At 27.6% G+C, this 20,681-nt stretch overlaps 6 protein-coding genes across 6 annotated transcripts; 3 read left to right on the plus strand and 3 right to left on the minus strand.

The window, feature by feature from the left end:
* Nucleotides 1-418: 418 nt before the first annotated feature.
* On the plus strand, nt 419-700 carry OCT59_029350 (uncharacterized protein; the record flags this gene model as incomplete). The annotated part of the gene is made up of 1 exon (XM_066143364.1): nt 419-700. The coding sequence occupies one exon, from the start codon at nt 419-421 to the stop codon at nt 698-700; it is 282 nt and encodes a 93-aa protein (XP_065994647.1).
* A 6,362-nt stretch (nt 701-7,062) lies between these two features.
* OCT59_029351 (uncharacterized protein) lies at nt 7,063-7,795 on the plus strand (the record flags this gene model as incomplete). The annotated part of the gene is made up of 4 exons (XM_066143372.1): nt 7,063-7,152; nt 7,223-7,421; nt 7,485-7,647; nt 7,729-7,795. 4 exons carry the CDS (start codon nt 7,063-7,065, stop codon nt 7,793-7,795), a joined length of 519 nt encoding a protein of 172 aa, XP_065994648.1.
* A 1,309-nt stretch (nt 7,796-9,104) lies between these two features.
* OCT59_029352 (uncharacterized protein) lies at nt 9,105-9,465 on the plus strand (the record flags this gene model as incomplete). Its single annotated transcript, XM_025328569.1, has 3 exons — nt 9,105-9,249; nt 9,313-9,360; nt 9,434-9,465. 3 exons carry the CDS (start codon nt 9,105-9,107, stop codon nt 9,463-9,465), a joined length of 225 nt encoding a protein of 74 aa, XP_025166065.1.
* Nucleotides 9,466-10,200: 735 nt separating this feature from the next.
* Nucleotides 10,201-12,786, minus strand: OCT59_029353 (uncharacterized protein; the record flags this gene model as incomplete). The annotated part of the gene is made up of 2 exons (XM_025332871.2): nt 10,201-11,524; nt 11,597-12,786. 2 exons carry the CDS (start codon nt 12,784-12,786, stop codon nt 10,201-10,203), a joined length of 2,514 nt encoding a protein of 837 aa, XP_025166066.1.
* Nucleotides 12,787-13,752: 966 nt separating this feature from the next.
* Nucleotides 13,753-14,703, minus strand: OCT59_029354 (uncharacterized protein; the record flags this gene model as incomplete). Its single annotated transcript, XM_025330922.2, has 4 exons — nt 13,753-13,918; nt 14,133-14,197; nt 14,329-14,360; nt 14,457-14,703. 4 exons carry the CDS (start codon nt 14,701-14,703, stop codon nt 13,753-13,755), a joined length of 510 nt encoding a protein of 169 aa, XP_025166067.2.
* Nucleotides 14,704-18,614: 3,911 nt separating this feature from the next.
* Nucleotides 18,615-18,911, minus strand: OCT59_029355 (uncharacterized protein; the record flags this gene model as incomplete). Its single annotated transcript, XM_066143409.1, has 1 exon — nt 18,615-18,911. The coding sequence occupies one exon, from the start codon at nt 18,909-18,911 to the stop codon at nt 18,615-18,617; it is 297 nt and encodes a 98-aa protein (XP_065994649.1).
* Nucleotides 18,912-20,681: the final 1,770 nt, after the last annotated feature.

Consider the following 20,681-nt stretch of genomic DNA (forward strand, 5'->3'; position numbering starts at 1 on the left):
ATCAAGAATTTCATTAATTTACAAGTACTTGAATTAGAAAATTATGATATAACAATAGATGTTTTTGAAAAATTATCAACTTTTATTTTTCCACATTTAAGAATTTTTAAAATTGATGTCAATAATGTGAATTATAATTTTGCAATAAAATTTTTAATGAACAACGGAAAGAATCTAAAAGAACTTTCTTTTTGTGAAATAATGGGAGAAAACGATAATTTTTAAATTTAGCGATAGCAAAGTTTTGTGTTAATCTTAAAGTACTTTCTATTGGGTTCTTTATGATGAATTGGAAACATTTAAAATTATTTTAAACTCTTGTAAACATTTAGAGACTATTAAAATTTGGTTGGATGAAGCTGATTTATTATATGAAAAGGTAGCTATGTAAACAATTGCAAATTATTCTCCTAAAAATATGAATAGAATAGAATTATTATACTTTCCTCGTCCTTATACGAAAAAATTACTTTCAGAAGAGTTAGATTCATTTTTTATAAATTGGTCCAAACGTGTACCATACTTTCCAATCACTATAATTATTAATAGATTTCATCATACTAAAAGTTTAGATACTGAAGAAGAAAATTTAAATATAATTGATAAATATATTAGATCAAAAGTTATTAAGAAATTTATAGTTTCAATAGAAAAGGATGAAGGTATTGTTGAGTGTTTCATTAGATCAGATGAATATTAGCTAGTGATTATAATGAATTAGATGGTAAATTATTTGTGATGGTAAATTATTTGTACTGTAAAAATAAATAACTATTATATAATAAATATTATTAATTTATATTTTTTTTTAAAACCAGAAAATGTAATAACGTGTATAAATTAAATATAAAGGTCAAAACACAAATACCTTATTCTTCTGAAAACTTTTTTGCACATAATGCTGGTCAAGGTCATCATAACGTTGATCAAAATCGATGTATTTTCAGAGGAATTAGACACCAATTATTTCACGTGACGCATAAATATCAATGATTTTCACGGCGCGTCGACTGGTAAACATGAGATAACCCAATCTCAAGTACATTTTTATTGTTGATTAATATTAAAATATATCAATGTACTTGTCACAACAAAATAATTTAAATTCAAATTCCTTCTATCATTTAACATCCAAATATTTAATTTTACTGCTTAAATTTCATATTTTCATTTGGAAAAACTAAAAAAGGTAAATGAGAGTCGGTTCAAATTGATTGAATAATCATAAGACAAGTCGTTCATTCAACTATTATTTCATAATATTTATACTTCCTTTTTATTCTTTTACCATTGGTTAGTGTGAGTCATTCTCAAATCAACTTATTGTTCAATAACATGGCGAACGAAACTTTGTAGTTGATGCTCTTAACCTACTTTGTGAGACCGAAAATAAACATTTTAGTACTATTTTTAGACTAAAATTTCACCCATGTCTAATATATTTGTTTTAAAAAATGTGTGACAAACTTATGGATTGATAGTTTGAATTTTGAAATCTCCCATGATGATCGTGTAATTATGTTTGTTTTGTTTGGATAGGATTATTTTGAGTTCGGCTGTACAAGCCATTTTCATTTCTTTATCTTTGCTGAAACTTGCGAAATCGGGACTGTGATCTATACATTTCACATCTACAGGTTCTAAAAGGAAATTAGATTTATAATTTTTGTAAAGTATAACTGAATCTCTTGAGACAGCTGTTACACTTCTTAAAATCTCGAATCAGAACAAAAATATCAGGTGAGGCATCTTAAGAAACTTAATTACAACATGATTATAATTAACACACAAGTAATTGTTATATATAGATGAAATGTTCTTATCTGAGTAAGAAATATGAAATTAGGTGAACTAATTAATAAAAAATCACCTCCAAGAATTGAACTTGGACACAGCAATTGTGGAACCAACGGTGATGGATTTTGTTGAGTTAATAAGTTATTAAGGAAAGAACTCAACAAAGGAATGAAATAAAGGGTATCACATGTGAAGAAGGAAATCACATGAGATAGATCAAATGATCACAAGAAAGGTAAATTTTACAAGACAAAGGATCTCTCTGACACCAATTAGCACAGTGCAATGCTTCATGGGCGATGCAAACGATCCCCTTATAAAATTTATCTATCTAAGAATGGTCAAATGATCAAGAAAGGGTAAATTTTTACAAGACAAAGGATCTCTCTGACACCAATCAGCGCAGTGCTATGCTTCATGGGCGATGCAAACGATCCCCTTGTAAAAATTATCTATCTAAGAATGGTCAAGTAATCCAAATTGACCAAAAGGGAAAGATTACGTCTCCATGCTATATTTGGTAAGCAATGGGCCAAGCTACGTAATATAAGATTGTTTATAAACTATTGGGAGATTAAAGGAGAATAATATTGAATAAATGGATTATCTTATAAAGTAAAGCATAAAAAAAGAGAAGAATATGAATTATAAAATTAAGAAAATAAAGAAAAGTAAGAAGAATTGATAATAATGTGGATAATATATAAAAGAGAATTGATAAAGAGATAGATAATAATAAATTTTTAAAATAGTGAAATATATTAGAGATAGAAGGAAGAGAAGGGAGAAGTTTAAGAATCAAAGTAGTTAAGAATTTCAATGAAATAAGAATTAGAACAATGATGTTGTTGAGGAAATTGGTATTTATGAGAATAATAATAAAAAGAATGTAAAAAAGTAATGGTAGATATTGAAGTAATGATAGATGGTGGCCTAAGGTTTCAGGATTATTATAACATTTGTTGACTGGAATTTCATTGAAAATAGTGGTGATAATATTTGGACAAAGTTGATAAGACATTTTGTAAATTTTGATATTTGAAAGAAATCTTGGTATTTGAAAAATAATATTTGAAATAAATTTTGGATTTGGTGCAGTTGATATTGATATTTGAAAATTTGATTTTTTCCTTGAGGAAATTTAAGGGTATATATACTTGTAAAAAATTTTTTGTATTACATAAGACACTAATTATAAAATAGATTATCAGTAACTTGTTATGATTCAAAAATAAAGATCATGTATGAGTCATATTTTGCTACAATAATAATAATATATAATTGTGGCTTATAATATAGTCAATAAGAAGCACTGATATATTCACTTATACATACTGTATATCATTTGTCTAAAAAAATTTTTCAGAAAAATTATCATTTATCAGAGTTTTTTCCAGAATTTTTTTATAGGGATCTATTTCAACAGAAATTATAGACAATTTATTGATTTTATAAAAACTATTATCTTCAGTTTTAAAATTACCTTTATCAGCAGGAACTTTAATATATGAAGTACTTTGTAAACTTTATATGATGTAAATTTACAGTAAAATTAAAATTAGGGAGTACTTACTTAGTATTATGTATAATAATATTTAGTTATTGTATTGTAGATAGAAAAATACTTATGAGTAATATTTATAAAGATGAGTCACATTTGTCATATCAATTGATTCATAAGCTAATTGATCTAAAACTAGTACTGATAAATGACTGTACATTATTTATATCAGAAAAATACATTTATTAAAGTAATATTAAAATTATTTTATCTAGAATATAAATTATTATTGCTTGTATAAATTCGATTATAAAATTATAGATTCAATATTTTGCAAATACCCATAAAAATAAAACACTGAATATAAAAAAAAGAGTATAATTTTGTGAGGGAAATTGAACATTTTTCGTTAATTAAAAAATTTTACAAAAAAAAAAGATGAGATTTGTAATCACGATTATCTTTGGAAATTGTATAACAGATACCGATTTTTTTGTAAAACTAGATTAGGTTGATGAGCGGTGACTTCATCGCCATCAGACTGGCTGAGATTTATGTTATTAGGTTTTATTATTTTAATATGAGTATTTTGTTTATTATATAAATAAATTTAAATTTTCCGATGAAATTTGAGGAGATAATATTTGTGGTAATTGTTATTTGTGAATAAGAGTTGTTTAGTTAGTTGGATTGGTTATAGAAAATGCCATTTACCTCGATGGACGTAATAATTAATTGAAATTTTAATGGTGCATTAAGGAGAATAATACTGTTTCTATTCAAAATATGAAAACATTTACGTGATACCAATTTATTTATCCATTTGGCCAAGTGCAAAGTTGGTTAATTCCGTATTAAACTGTACATTTCCAATGAAAGTAGAAAAAGTATGTTTGATCACGCAATCACTGGGCAATTGGAATCACAGCCTTCAGAAAATTTGTAAATGTTAATGCTTTAACCTTTTCTAGATAATTAAACTTGTTCCGGAACACCGGAAGATCTTTTCATGTATTCCACCTTCATTTCATTTAAAAGTACAAGCACTTGTCAACACTAACTAAAAAATATGAAATTAATAAAATTAATTGCAATTAAATTAAAAAGAGATAAATTATAACTAACCACAATTGTTTCAATAATATCTATTTTAATAAAAGAAAATTTCCAAGCATACGTGCAATATCATTTTCATTAAAGGATGTCACTATTTGAATGTAATCCTTTACATGTATTATTAAATACTTTCTACTTAAACTTCTCATAATGATGTGGTCCATTTTTTTATTAAAGTGCACAAATCACGTGATGTGAAGTGGCGTAACAAAAAGTTCCTTCACAAAGTTTTTCTTTTACTTACAAAAAACATATACAGAAATTTTTATTAAAAGTACCAATCAGATCAAAATTTTATTATTTATCTTGAAATTTTCTTTTATTGTTTTTTTTTTTCAAAATGAGAATTATCTATTACAATTATTTTTATTAGTAACTGTGTTTAATTATTAAATAAAAAAAAAACTTTGAATTTTTTGATGAAAAGCCAACAACTTTGATTTTATGAAATTCAGATCAAAAAATGGAAGGTGATTTCCATTTTCAATTTTTTTAAATTTTTTTTTATTCTCACGAAAAAAGAAAAAAAATTCAAATCAAAAAAGGAGGGTGATTTTCTTTTCATTTTGAAATTTTTTTTTTTTTTGAATTTTTCAATTTTCAACAAAAAGAGAAAAAATTTAGACCAAAAATCCAAAAATGGAAGTTTATTTCCATTGTCTTTTTGGAAATTTTTTTTTTGAATTTTTCATCATTACGAAAAGAGAAAAAATCTAGATCAAAAATGGAAGGTGATTTTCATTTTCATTTAAAGAAATTTTTTGATTAACTTCATCATTACGAAAAGGAGAAAAATTTAGATCAAAAATGGAAAGTGACTATGAAAAAAAAATTTAAAAAACATTAGCTTCACCCATATTAACAATATACTGTATAAAATTATCCCTGATTTTTTTCAGATTGACTAGCAGTAACCCGTTGCTTCGCACCGGGATTAGTAGGTTGCTTTAAATTAATGTATAGTAGTAATGAATAATGAAAAGGAAATTCTGATTTATGTTTAGAAATTTTAAGTATTATTCTTGTTCATAATTAGAAATTTAAAGGAGTGTAAATAAATAAAAATGTAAAATATTAAAAACATTACTAACAATTGAATTTTAAAACATCATACAATACAAAATATATAGTAAATTATACTTACAATATTAAATACTTTGAAAGATTTCATTATATACAATCTTTTAATTTAGTCTGAAAGTGATGCACATGCTAAAAAGTTGTTATAACCTCTTATATTTTTGTGAAATGAATTTGCATCAGAACTTGATGAAATATACAAATTTAGTAAATATGATGGTGGTTTAAGTAAAGGTGGTAAACCGATGTTGCCACCAGTACAGCATACAGCAAAAGATGGAGAGGTTTTGCAACTATCATGATCTTTTTCTTCTATTCAAAACTTGGCATCACAATGGATACAGATCTGATCCATTCTACCAAGTTCATGACGCTTTATGCAAATGATATTTTGTCTGGTTTTTTGTCTTTTTCTGTAATTGGCGGCTTGACGTTCATTATTTAATCTTCTTTTTCCGTTGTTTAGGTGTTTCACTTTAAAAAGTTCTCTGAAAAGAAGCTATATTAATTTCAGTATATATAAGTAGATGTATTATATTGATGGAAATTTGATGCAAATCTTATTATTACACGAAGGTTGTGTTGCAGTATTGTAGAATTTATGATTTATTTATGTGTTTACAAATGCATTACAAAGGCAATTTTAAATATTTTATTGATATAAAAATAAAAATATCATCATAGCGTTTTATTGTTAAAAAATTCGCAAAAAAAAACACCCGTTATAGAGATCTATCATTATTGCTAAAGATAGATAGTTAATTGCCTATCGCTTAGGCCGGGCAAAAAAAAAATTTAGATTCTCGTGACCCGGCCGGGTCAGTTTTTCGAAAAATGGGAAATTTTTTTTTTATAGTAAAAAATTTTATAACGTGATTATAAGTTATTGGCCAATGTGGCGTAAAAAAATTTTACATATAAAAAAATTTTACAAATATAAAAAAAAAATGCCGGCCGGCCGGGTCATTTTTAAAATTTTATGTCCCGAGAATCTAAAAATTTTTTTTGCCCGGCCTTATCAGTATTAGAGAAACGCCAGTTACCGATCTATTACAAAAATTTATTTATTATATAGATTATTCCTAAAATGATTTATCTATTATATAGATTATATTGATCTATTGTTATTCCTATAAAAAGTTAATTACCTATCACTTATAAATATTAGTCTCTTGCACATTAGTAATTAGAATGAATTTGCCGATCAAGTGGTCTTAACCATTAAGCATAGATCAGGCGCGAACACATTAATAGATCATATTAAATGTTATACAACATTAGTAATTAACATTGCATGTATCGGACTATAAGAAAACATAATAGTTCAGGTGCAGAGGAACAGATGAATAACATACAATTCACACAAACACCATTTTCTTTAATTATATACTAGATTTCAAAAACTAATCTATAAAAATACTAAAAATACGCCCAATTTTACAATTCAAAGTATGATTGTCAAAAAATTTAATGCATTTCAGGATACCATCAATTTGTTAAAAAATACGCATAACTGCATTTAAAGGCAGTGGAATTTATTGATTTATTTTCCAAAATCCAAAACGACTATGATTGTGACAGTTAGAGATTTACAAGAAGACTCCAAGGAAAATGTTATTAGACTACAGACGGATGCTAAAAGCGAGTTTGAAAAACAGGTTTTATAGCATCGATTGAACTTTGGCATAATTTTACATCCTTTCTTTATCAATGTATGATATATTTCAGGTAGATGAAACCAAGCAAAAGATAGCGAATTTGGATGAGGATGCTATTGACGAGTTTGTACGAAATAAATTCAAAACACTCAACAATATGTTCCTTGAAAGATCCAATCAATTGGAGAAATATGTTCTCAGCAAGAAACCCAAGAAGCCAGAGAAAAACCCTAATGAAACGAACGAGGAATACGAAAATAAATATAAAGGTAAAGTTCCTCGTTGTTGAAAACGAAATATTTGTGTGACTATTAACAATCATTTTCATTAAGAATATATGGCGGCTTATGGACTGTACCGAGAATTTATTACCTTGAGCATGTCCGTAATTAATAAGCTTATGAACTGGCTTGACGAACTATTTAATGAGATCATCCAATTCTTTAAGAACTTGTGGATATTGATTAAAGCTAAAGCTCAGGATATTGCCACGAAGTAACTAATTGTTTCTATACATAGCTTTATCCTTTTCTATCTATCAACTTAATGTAATATGTTATCTTCATTTCTTATTAGTGTACAGAACTTTGTTGCGAAAATTGCGGAAAAGTTTAATCAATTATGCAACTATCTTTTTGGATAAAAATGGAGTGTTAGACTTTTGCGTTATGTATGCTGTTCATTAATAATATAACAATATTTAGAGTAAATAATCATGTTAAAATAAAGATTTTGAGACAACGAAAAAAATCTTTGTTAAATTGATTAGTAATATTTGATTTTATGCAAACATAATTAGTAGTATTATTTCGTAAAAACAAATTGGTGAAACATGTTATTAATCGATATAACATTTCCAAGGCTGTTATTTTTAAAGCGTGTAATAGTAGTCGTGATGAAAACGAGCCTATTCTACGTTCCGAAATTCAATAGCTTGTTATTAGTCCGAAGGACTATATTATTCGTATCGGTTTCACAAATGTCCTGTTGTCGTCCGGCACGTGATGATGTACAATGATAACTGCGCTTCGGACTTTATAACGGTTTCCGTTTCCTAGTCTTAGGAATGACAGTCTTCTATAATTCAAAAAGATAGTAACTATTTGAGTGTAGAATCTTGACCGCGTATTCGAAATAAACAGATAATCTCGTACCCTGAAGACACAAAAAATTACAAATGTATGTTTGATGGTATTCTTCCGCAGATTTAGTATAATTTACTTATGTGTCAAAACAATATAACGTTCCATCGCAACAACTTAATATTGTACACATCAGGTACTGTACGTAATATAATTTTAATTTACATAATAGCTTAAAACACATTTGGAATTTGTACAACTTAGATGGTGAATTTTTAGCATTTTATGGTATAACAAGAGATCCAGAATTTATAATGATTATGGAATTTGCAGAAAAAGGAAATTTGAAATCTGTACTTTCAAATAATTTTAATGACACTTTATGGAAAGATAAAATTTTTTATCCCATCGGTATTATGTATACACTGATGGATTTTTTTGTAAATTATTCCACCGGTATGAAAAAAGTATAAAAAAGTATAAAATCCATCGGTGTATACGCCATACACAATGAGATAACAAGTATTTATTGCACCAGAAGTTTTAAATAAAGACCCATATACATTAGCATCTGACATTTATAGTTTCGGTGTAATGATGACTGAATTGTCATCCGGAAAACCTCCTTTTATATGAGAAAACATTAGCATTGGAAATATGTAATGGACTTAGACCAGAATTCGGAAAAGGAACTCCAGAAATTTATAAGGAATTGGCTTATAGATGTATGAATACTAATTCAAGTCAAAGACCAACAGCTAGTGAATTATTTGTTATTATAGATTTATAGAATATTGGAATAATTGTATTAAAAGGGAAAGTTATCAAAAAGAAGAAAATTTTGGTAATAGAGAAAAATAAGTTAGAACCATGTTTGAAGAAGCTGATAAAGAAATACCAAATATTTCAACTTTATATGAGAAAGATCCTGATGCTATATATACTAGTAGAGTTTTTGCATTTAACGATTTACAAAAACTCATTAATTCGCTAATGAAGAAGGTATTGAAGTATTGTATTTGAAATTTATAATTAAATAATAATCCTATAAGCACTAATTTTGTTACTTTATCAATAGACTGTCAAGATTCTCAATTACATGGCTTAGAAGTCACCAGGTCGTTAGGTAAATATAATTTCCCATGTTATATTTGCAACATTTATTCTTAAAATATAATAATTTATATCTTATTTAATAGATATCGACGATGAAAATGTTGCTGACTGCTAAGTAAATTAAATATTTCAATATTTCATAATTTTTTATATATACTGTAGGTTTATCTTTTTATTTTACGTTAATGTTAACTGGTTAATTAAAATATTTATAAGAAAGAAATATGCATTTTTAATTGTTTACAAAAAAATGATTATAATGCCATTTCGATTTAGTCAAAAATTACGTTAAAATAAAATAGTGTAGAAGAATTAAAAATTCTTTAAACACAAATATTTTATTAAAAATTTTATTGGAATTTTGTATTAATAAAAGTAAATTAATTTCTCCTTTAAAGAAGTTTATCAAAAAAAAAGCTATATAATGTATTTTGATGAAATCAACTGCCTGAAAATCCTTTTTGATATTATATTTCACTTGGTAAATAAAGCTATGAGCAGTTCTTTCTATATTGATATTAAATTTGTTAAATTAAATGATCGTTAAAAAACTCTTTATAGGTATAATTCACGTTGTTATTATTGTTGGTACTTTATATGATCATTGAAATACCGACGTTACTTATAGTAGAGATATAATTTATTTTTTATTTACTACAAAAAAAATGAGATATAATTTATTTTTTATTTACTACAAAAAAAATGAGATACAATTTATTTTTGTATATAAATATTAAACACACTGCTACACGAACACAGAAAAATTATCCAAGTTGATACGAATTTTATAAAAAAAATATCATTTAAATAATACATTTATATAAGATGATAGAAAAGTTACAATTTCTCCCTAATCAAGATTTATTTCAATTTTCAATTTAATACTTTCTTTTCCATTTACTACACTATTTTCCTTCAACTTAACAACCAACATTCCATTCTTCTCCTCATATTTTATATTCTCTTTCGCTATCTCGTCATCATATAATAAAGCTTTAATATCACAAATATTCTTTTTATCACAACGTAAATAAAATCCACATTCTCCATATCCAATCAATTCGACATTATATATAACTTTATTATTACTAATTTTATTTAATTCATTTGATAATATGGCTTTACTTCCATTATATTTATCGATTAATCCAATACAAGTTACTTTGAGACAATAATCGTCGATATTTAACGTATCCACAGGTACAAATAAGATGATTTCAAAAGATTGCTTTTTAATCATAACACTAATATTATCTTGTTTAAAAGGCACCAATTCCTTGTTCTTCATAAAATACATCACTAATTCCTTATTTATATCCCAACTTTCTTTATAAAACCTAAAACTATCATTAATGTTGACGTGATCAATTAAATTTTTGTCCCTACAATTCCATAATCCAAGTATATTAATTCTTCCATTCTGATTCGTAAATTTTAATAATTTATCGACTTTTGTTAAGTCTACAAATAAATCATCGACATTTCCAGCTGGAATTGCTGATTTTTCGCATCTCAATAATTGCATCGTATTTTTTGGCGTTTTAATTAAACATCTCTCTAATATATCCTTATCATGATGATTTGGAATATCAGTAAAATACATCGGACTACCACTGATTGCTCTAGCAGCTGCATGATATTCCCCGTACTTGTGATACGATTGACACATATCCCAATCAGGAATACTATATAAATGACTTGTAAATAAATTGTTCATGGCATTTGTATAAATATGCCATGTATGCGATTCTTCTATATCAGGAAAATAATCATCACTATTTCTATAAAGTGGTATATGTTCCCCATTTAAAACTTGTTTATCTAAAAGAGTATTTTGTAAAATTGAAGGACTATTAGCCATACAATAGATAAGTTTTTGATTAAAATATTTATTAATGCTGTCTCGCAACGCTTTTTGATAATCAATCCACCACCATTTATATTCACCACTTACTACATCATCAAAACACGCCTGAAAATCAACTTTAACCATATCAATTCCTTGTTCTTTCAAATACGAATAAAAATCATCGTAAAATCTGTAAATATCTTGTGGTGAAATTATATGCGCAACCAAGATTCCGTTGGGTGTGTTGTATGTCGTATTGCAGACATTATATTTATCAGAAAATTTTGATGGATCTACTCCACTCCAATATCCCCATAATGTATGCCTATATAATGAATTCAAATTAGATTAAATGTTTAAGAGCAAAATCTTAGAATCAATACGAATACATGCTTACCATACACCAAAGTGTTTAATGTATGGAAACTCTTTCTTTACTTGATCAATCAATCCTTTTAATCCACTAGGAAACTTTTCTAAATTAGCTTCAAATCCTTGCATTCGTTTATTATCATCAATTTTTTGCCACCCGTCATCTAATATAACGTATCCAACTTGAATACCAATATTATGCAAAGAATTTAATGCTTGTAATAAATCTTCTGCTCTAACTTTATCATAGAAAGCATTCCATGTGCAATATCCCAATTTATCATAATAGACGACCTCATGATTACTAACACAAACCGTATTAAATACATCTTTAGATTCATCTTGATAAACTACCTTCCTAATTGCATCCAAACAATTCTTTACTACGTCATTTAATTCTTTTCCTTTACTTACAAATAATTTAATGTCCACATCCTTATCACATTTATTGGTATTAAATGCACATTTTAATACCAAATTCCCATCATCATCTGATTTTAACGCACTAGTATATTTTTCATTAGTGAAAGGAATTAACGAGACAAAATCTCCTGATGCTTGTTGTATAACTAAATATTGAACATCTCTTGAATTAATTTTCAATTTCTCGCTTCCTGATGTTGGAATCAACCACCAATTTGTCAATCTTTCTAATCCAAAGTATCTAACTAAATTCTTAGGTACTCCTAAATTTTTATAAACGGGGTATTCTCCGATTGAAGTTACGTTCATTATCGTACACCAATTATCAACATTTTTACTTATCTGAACGGGTTCTATGCGGTTAAAAATATCTTTATTGAAAATACTCTCAACTCCTTTTTCAGATTCGGGTATTTTAGGTGGTCCAATGAAAATTTTCCCGTTTTTATTTATACCCTCACTCAACCATTTCCACTCTCCGCCATCACTCCATGCTGAACTATGTACTCTAACAGTAAATTCATACCATCCCTCTTTAGCGTTGCTACTATCAACTTCTACTTCAAAAACACGATACTTTACTTCTTTACATCCAAATAAAATAACGTCATTTTTTTCTGTAAAATTTATACCCGACCATTTATTGTCGCTTAAATTATTCCAAAGTTGTACATTTAATATATGTGATTTTGAATATTCCTCCGTGGATAATATGTAAAATTTAAATGTTAATACTTCATTACGAAAAATATATGTTGTTGATAATAATGATGGCTGCACATACGCCTCCATTATTGAAAATTAAATCTGAAAGAAATTAAGAGAAAAGTTTTTTTTTGTGATCATCAATGTTGTAATCCAAACTTATCTCTTTTTGCATAAATTAAATTTAAAATAAATCATCTATTTTTAGAAACAATCAGCAATTATATATAATCTAATGAAATCTATACTGTATAACCAAATTTTGTAACAATTTTTTTTTTAGCTCTTTTTCTCCTTATACAAGGTACTAGCTAACTCACTTATGCAACGTTAAGAATTGGAGTGTGTATTCAATTTTGAAGATATGAATCACTTAAATTTTGAGCATTTTGAGTACTAATATCACATTCAAGATGCCATAATTTGAATTTATGTGATTATAATCTCTGGAAGTTTACCGGGATCGAATAACAAATCTAAATTTTAAATTTAAGAAAAGAATCCTATCGCAAGTGTTTGGTGAAATGGCTATAGTATTTTATCTAATTATAGCAATACATATTTTTTCAAGCGAGAGACAAGTCTAACTATCCTGTATATTCCCGTATCATTAAACTCAATCCTACTCTATGTGAATATCAGCCAATTTGCTATTAACAGTAATAGATTTAGTACGACAATTTTTTACGATGATGACTCTAATCGCTCTGATTATTATGACCCTAATGGCCCTAATGGCCCTGATTTTTCTGATTCCTCTGATGATGGCTCTGATGACGATTATGATGATGATTATTCTTCAAGGAAGAGGAAGAGAAAGTAGAGTTCAGTAAAGACTGGCAGCATCAAAATAATTGCAAGAGAATTGCTATCATAGGTGATTGAATCTTTGAGAAAGTTTTTTATGACCATTATCATAGTCAAGATGTGGCTTGGAATACTTGTGATGCAAATAAGAAAAGAAAAATCAATAAAAAGAATCAGCGATTTTTTAGCTCCAGGATATTCCTTTGAGCAATATCATTGTGTAAAGTGTCATGACTATGTATCGTTTCAAGTTGCTGCACAATTGTTGCTCGGCTTGAAGAAATGGAAAGTCAAAGATATTTTGGATTTGGAATATGTCGATAATATTTCTTCTTTTTCGAAAGAGCCCACTCCCAATAATTCACCTATTGCTCTTAAAGCTAATTTTATGACATATTGTGCAGATTGTGATCTAAAATTAATGGCAAAGTCGTTGAAGCATCACATGAGTTATCTTCCTTCTTTATAAGGCTTGCTGAGTATCCCGCGCTCTATAAACATGCTCGAATACATACTAGAATCCGTTAGATTCATTTTCTTCTTTTTTGAAGAAGCATCAGTAATTAATCAATATGATGAGCATCTCAATTAAATGAATTAATTGTAACGTCAACGCTTAAGCATACCTGTCATAAATATTATTTTGCAATGTAACAATACCAAATATTACAAAGGTGAACTTGTCAAGTTTCTAAATTTGAATGAGATATTATTAGAATTAATAATTTTACAGTTAATGGATATAATCTTAAATCCTTTACATTTACCTTGTTTATTGAATTGACCGAATTATTGACCGTTAGAGGTAATCTGTAAACATACCTCAAACAGTATACAACAGTCCATCCCAATTCCTGTATAAACAATAATATCTCACATGATTTCCAGAAAGATAAGTAATTCTATTACAGAGTATCTTTTCAAGCGTAATTAAGAAGGGCATTTTTTACCAAAAATCAGAATTGCCAGAAAATTCAGAGGATTCGTAAAATATATTGCAAACCCTTTCTCAAACGTATCATACTCTTGTAGTTTAAGTTTTTCCTTTGTTTGCTTTATGTCCCGAACAATAATGTTTTCCAGAAATGATTTTAGATTATCTTCAATACTGTTTTTAGTTTCCTCATCCTTGATATCCTCATACATCTGTGCAATAACATTTTCTTCTAGTGTCCCAAAAATGTTTGTCAAAATCATTAAAATTGGATTATGTGATGATGAATGAACTAGGACATTTGGTACCTGTCCTAGCTATGAATGCATAACATTGGGATCCCCGATATATCCTTATTCTTTTGAGCCTCGAGAGAAATAAAACATTAATATATATAAAATTGAGTTTTTGCGTCGCCATTTGCACTGAGAGTATTTGCACTAGTTGCAAATATAGGAAATCTTGTCTTCTGACTTGGAAAATAAATGGCATTCTCGCACGATCTGTAGATATTTGTTGAACTTTTATTAGTTGCGACGTGACTTAATAATTTATTTATTCTTATTATTAACAAATTGCAAAACAGAAGCAGTGAAATTCGCGTCCAGCAAGTTTAACGACCAAAAGGAAGAAAATAATCATTTGATCAGTACCATTTATAAAGTAACGTGACTTGATCATCAATGATCTTTTCTTATTAATATAAAAATCCGGTTTTGTAGTTTGTCCGATTAAACTCCAAGAAGCCAGCATCTCTATAATGAAAGAAAAAAAAACGTTAGAAAATGTTTCTTAAGGATAAATAAAAGAAACACCTCCCCCCCTTTTACCATGTCAGTTCCGCAGTTTATTCAATTTCAACTCTAACTGGTTTTTCTATAATAAAAGAACAAGAAACGTTAAAACATCTTTTAAAAATAATTAAAAATAACACCCCCCTTTACCTTGTCGTATAAGTCCAATTCTTCCAAGAGTATTTATTGTGTGAAGTTCATAATAATTACATCGATTCAAATGAAATGAACAAATTAAAATAAATATGATTATAAATATTTATATCTGGTGTCTCTACAAAAAGAATAAAGAACATTAGAAACGTTTCTTAATTAACACATACCAACCACCCATTTACCAGTCCGGTTCATGCATCCTTAAAAAAAATAATAATAAAAAATAAATTTCGGTTAAAAGACTGAAAGAAAATAATAAAAATAATGGGTTGAAATCTCAAAAAGAAAAATAAAACAAATTTTGATTTAAAAAAAATTGAAAGTAGATTAAATAAATTTCAGTTAAAAAACCAAAAAAAAAAAATAGCAAAAATAAAAAAAAATCGGGTTGAAAAATTGAAAAAGAAAAAAGAAAAAATTTCAGTTAAAAAACTGAAAAAAAAAAATTAAAAAAAAAATCAGGTTGAAACCCGAGAAAAAAAAATTAAAAAAATTTGATTTGAAAAACTGAAAAATTTATTTTATTTTATTTTTATTTTTAATATATATCGACAAAGAATGCTAACCCTTAGCAAAGGGCAGACTACATCAATATATAAGTCACTAGCTAACCCCTATTCCTAGAGGAATCGTTCCGCCAATTATTGTCAAAGACTCTAAGGCGTAACAAATCTAAATCGGGACCTACCAAAACTAAAAATAAACCTATCTAAATTAAAAAAAAAAGAAGAAAAAAAATTATAATATAAAAATAAATATTCATATTCTATAAAAAATGTTATATGAGAAAATGAGAAATATAAAATGGCCATCCATCGGCATGTAAATAATAAGTTAATAACACAAGACATAAATCATCCATCTCAAAATCAGAGGTTATATTCAAAATTTGGAGGTATAGGTGCATCCGTAATAGGACGCACAGGTGGTGAATCTTGTTTTTTCTTCGCTGTTTCTTGCGAGGTTTCTGGTATTTTTTATAATATAGTTTTTTCGATCGAGTGGTAATAACAAGAGCGCGCTCCGCTCCTATTCTTTCAAGATATCATTGTGAAAATATTTACGACGAAAAAATTCTATGATCACGTGTCGCACAACTGAATCATTTGATCTCGAAGTCGCTGAGCTTTATAGGAACCAACTGATGAAGAATTAAATAAATAGAATGTGAAAGGTCATTAGATGAAATTGGCTGAAAACAATGAAGGAAACGGAAGAAATACGTCATGGACATGGGTAAGAATTAAATCTTTAAGAAAAGAAATATGGTTTTTCATGATCGAATTAGTCTATGTCAAAGTGTTGTCACAAAAGTTTGGCCAGAGACCCCTGAAATATGTCAAATCACGTAACATGCACTTGCGAGTTATGCAACACGAAGGACTTAACCGGTTTCCGTTTTAAAACAAGTTCAAAATAAATCATATTTCATATATTTTACATTTTGTAGTCACAAATTAGCACTGAAATCATATATGGATTTTTTGCAGTTGACTCACGGATCACGAATTAAAACTATACCAGGACCCGAGCAATACATAAGAAAGAGTTTGCATAGAATGGACCAAAATATGGGCAGGTACTTCCTTTTTTTTGATAATTCCAGGCGGAATTACGTAATATACTAATATTGAAAAACGCGGCAAAATTTTCATTTTAACGTGTCGAAATACCGAAAACCGTAACAAAAATCTTTTATAAACGCACATAATTCACTCACAACCTCATTTTCACCTATTATTTAAAGTGGTTTTGCTCTTCAACGCTAAATTTAATAAGGTGAAATACAGAAAACGTGGCAAAAATAATTTTATACACATCCTTTACTTCACCGGTTCACCTCATTTCACTTATTATTTAAAGTGGCTTTGCTCTTCAACAGTAAATTTTAACATGGCGCAATACAGAAAAACGTGGCAAAAATACTCTTGTACAATAAAAATATGAAAAATATAATTTAAAGTACTTTGAAATACGTACGGTTCTACCGTAAGTTTTATTATAGAAGTTTGTTTTTGATACTTTGGTTTTATTATGAAGAGAAGATTTATCTTTTTATTATTTAAACTTTTTGGGTAAACAAGAGGTCATACTTTTAAAAGATCTTTTAAGTGAAAGTTATTGTAAAAAAAAAAAAATGCTTCAATTTATAAATATACAAATTGTTGATCTCTCCTTTAACAAAAGGAGAAATATGGCATGATGGTAGATGAAGAGGAGTGATGGGATACGAAAAGGAGTGATGAGAAGATAAAGAGGCGTGATGAGAGACGAAAATAAGTGATGGGAAGATCTTACAACATTCAACAAGGTGAGAATGTACATATTTCACTTCGACTATTGGGAGGGAACTTTAACATGGATTATAATAAGTATTGATACTTACTTCCATCTTAGACGGGTGAATAACATATAGCTATATCTATTATATTCTTTTTATTTTTTTATATGTTATTATAAATTTCATTAAAATAATAAAAGAAATGCGCATTACTAATATATATATATATATAAACTTTTTAGTTTTTGATCATCACAACAAAACATTAATACATTTATTAAAAAAAAAAATAAACCATTGTGAAAAGTATGTGCTATTCCCCTAAGGAAATCTATATTAGTAGTTTTTTTGTATTTATTAAATCTAACGAAGAAATACGTAATTCCCTATTTCATATATTAAAAGATACATGTAAAAATATTTATAAAATATTTATATTTAATTTTATATATGTGTCCGTGAAACGTTTGTCGGTGAAATGATTGTCGGTGAAGTAATTGTTGGTGAGTTAAACGCGACCCGTGTCTGTCAGGATATATGTTGGATAATGTCATATCGGGAAAACTAACATGTCGGTATAATGTCCATTAGGGAAGGTGTCATGTCGGTAAAATGTTCATTCGGGAATATGTCTTGTCGGGCAATCATCGTCGGGCAAAGGGTATTTTGGGAAAAAAGGTTGTCGGGAAGTTGTCCGACATCGTTCACGTGAACGGTGACGGTTAAACATCAGTGATTCTTTTTGTAGTTTGTAGTAGTACAAGTGATTCTTTATTTTATTAAGGCAATAATCGACAAATGTAATTCGAAAACGGCGATAAAACAAATTAATTAAAAAAAAATCAATTAAATTACATTATTATCTATTTTTAAGTCAACAAATTAATTAAATTAATTAAATTACATTATTATCTACTTTAAGTCTAAAAATTAAAAATTTAATCTATCTATAATTTTTAGCTCTGTCAACTCCGTTAACTCCCTTAGTACCTTTAACTTCCTTAGTACCGTTAACTCCCTTAGTACCGTTAACTTCCTTAGTACCGTTAACTTCCTTTGTACCGTTAACTCCTTTAGTACCGTCAACTCCCTTAACACCATCAACACCGTTAACTCTCATAGCTCCCTCATAATCGTAATTTGGGTCATAATTGAAATAAGGTGAGTAATCGTAATTTTCGTCACCTTCATTGGAATCTTCAATGGAATTTACATTGGGCTCTCTAGTAGCATCTTTCATATTAACACCTTTGCAGAAACCCTATCAATATAAAAAATATGTTAGAGATATTTTTAAAATATACCAAACATATGATATTCATATTTATGTTAACTCTGTTTTAACTATATGTTGACAATATGCTGAACATATAATATAGAAATCTAATTTTTATATAATAACTATATGTTATATATATGGTAAAAATATTTTTTAAATGTGGCTATTATATGTCGAATATGTATCAAAGATATGATAAAAACATTATTTCGAAATGCCAATTTTATATGGTCATCATATGTCAAATATGTATCAATAATATAATAGATATTTAATTTTATAACGATTATACATATGAAAATATATTAAAAACAGAGTAATAATAACAAAATAGTAAAATAATCATGTGTCAATAATATAAAATAATGCAACAATTGTACTATAAAGATATTTTGATTTTTCTTGTCTTTTTCGTTAAATTAAATTTGTGCATATGATTGATTCAGGAAATTCGCGAATTCTGATAATGAATCAGAGGAGACCTACAAAGTGAAAGATGAAGTTACTGTAATTGACGACTTTTCACAAGAGTTCCGAAATAAAAAGTCCTACAAAAGAAAATAGAAAAATATTAATAAAAAGCTGTATTATAATAAAGTTTAGAAACTTTTTTTTTCGGAACTCACTTGAGAATCCAATGCCCACAACGAAGTTAGTTTCCATACAAAAAGGGGAAACCCGTTAAAAAAACCTTTTACTTTATAACATCTTTTTTCGAAACTCAAGTATCTGGGATTCTGTTTTTCCAAGTTGGATCCAATTTCCTTACAAAAAGGAAAAAAAAGCTATAAAAACTTTTTTTTATAGTTACAAATTCCTTTTCAAAAAACTCACTTGGGAAGTCACATCAGAGCTAATTCCCCTAAAAAAAAAAAGAAAATGGTAAAAAAGTCTTTTGTATGAAATTTTAAGTTCCTTTTTTTCGAAACTTACTACTAATTAGGATTCCAGTTTCCAAGCCGGAGCTGATTTCCCTTCAAAAATGGAAAAAAAAGAAAACTTTTTTAAAGTTTCAAATTTCTGTTAGTGTGATGTCCGAAGTGAAAATATAAAACTTTCAAGTCGCAGAAGGATCTGGTAACGAAAATAATCATTCCCGCTCTATTCAAAGTGTTAGATACCAACACATATCTGGTTAGTGAAGGCGTGCTTCTTTGGAACTTACCTGTTCTGTGCTGCTGCATATCCAGACTTCTCTAAAATTAGAAAACCCGAGGCTGATTTCTCACTGAAATCATATGTGTCCAAGCCATTTAAAATAAAAGAAAAAAAGAAAAAAGAAATTAGTAATCATTTTTTAAAAGACGAAATATAAAATTTTTAAAAAAAATAATACACTCACCAAACTTCCACGTTCAGAGAACCAAAAAGCTGCCTAGAGAAGAAATGAAATGAAATATCAATAATTGTTTCAAGAGGTAGGCTAAAAATATTCCTCTTTACCAAATCCTTGTCCAAGAACTTTCAAAAAATACGGAAATTTACATTTGTCTAAAAAAAAAGTGAAGGAAAGAGAAAGTACGAGAGAGAGAGATAAGGGAAAAATGAAGGAGGGGAATTACGAAAGAAAAGGAAAGGTGAAAATGAGAGTTTAAACTTTTTTTTAAACTTTTTTTATACTTTAGACTTTTTTGTTTAAAAAAGTATTAAATCACGTGATACACGTGATAATTTAATATAAATATAGTCTCATTTTTCCGATAAAAAAGTTTCTTATAAAAATTTTTTTTC

Source organism: Rhizophagus irregularis, chromosome 9, assembly GCF_026210795.1.
Source record: "Rhizophagus irregularis chromosome 9, complete sequence".
NCBI classification, from domain to species: domain Eukaryota; kingdom Fungi; phylum Glomeromycota; class Glomeromycetes; order Glomerales; family Glomeraceae; genus Rhizophagus; species Rhizophagus irregularis.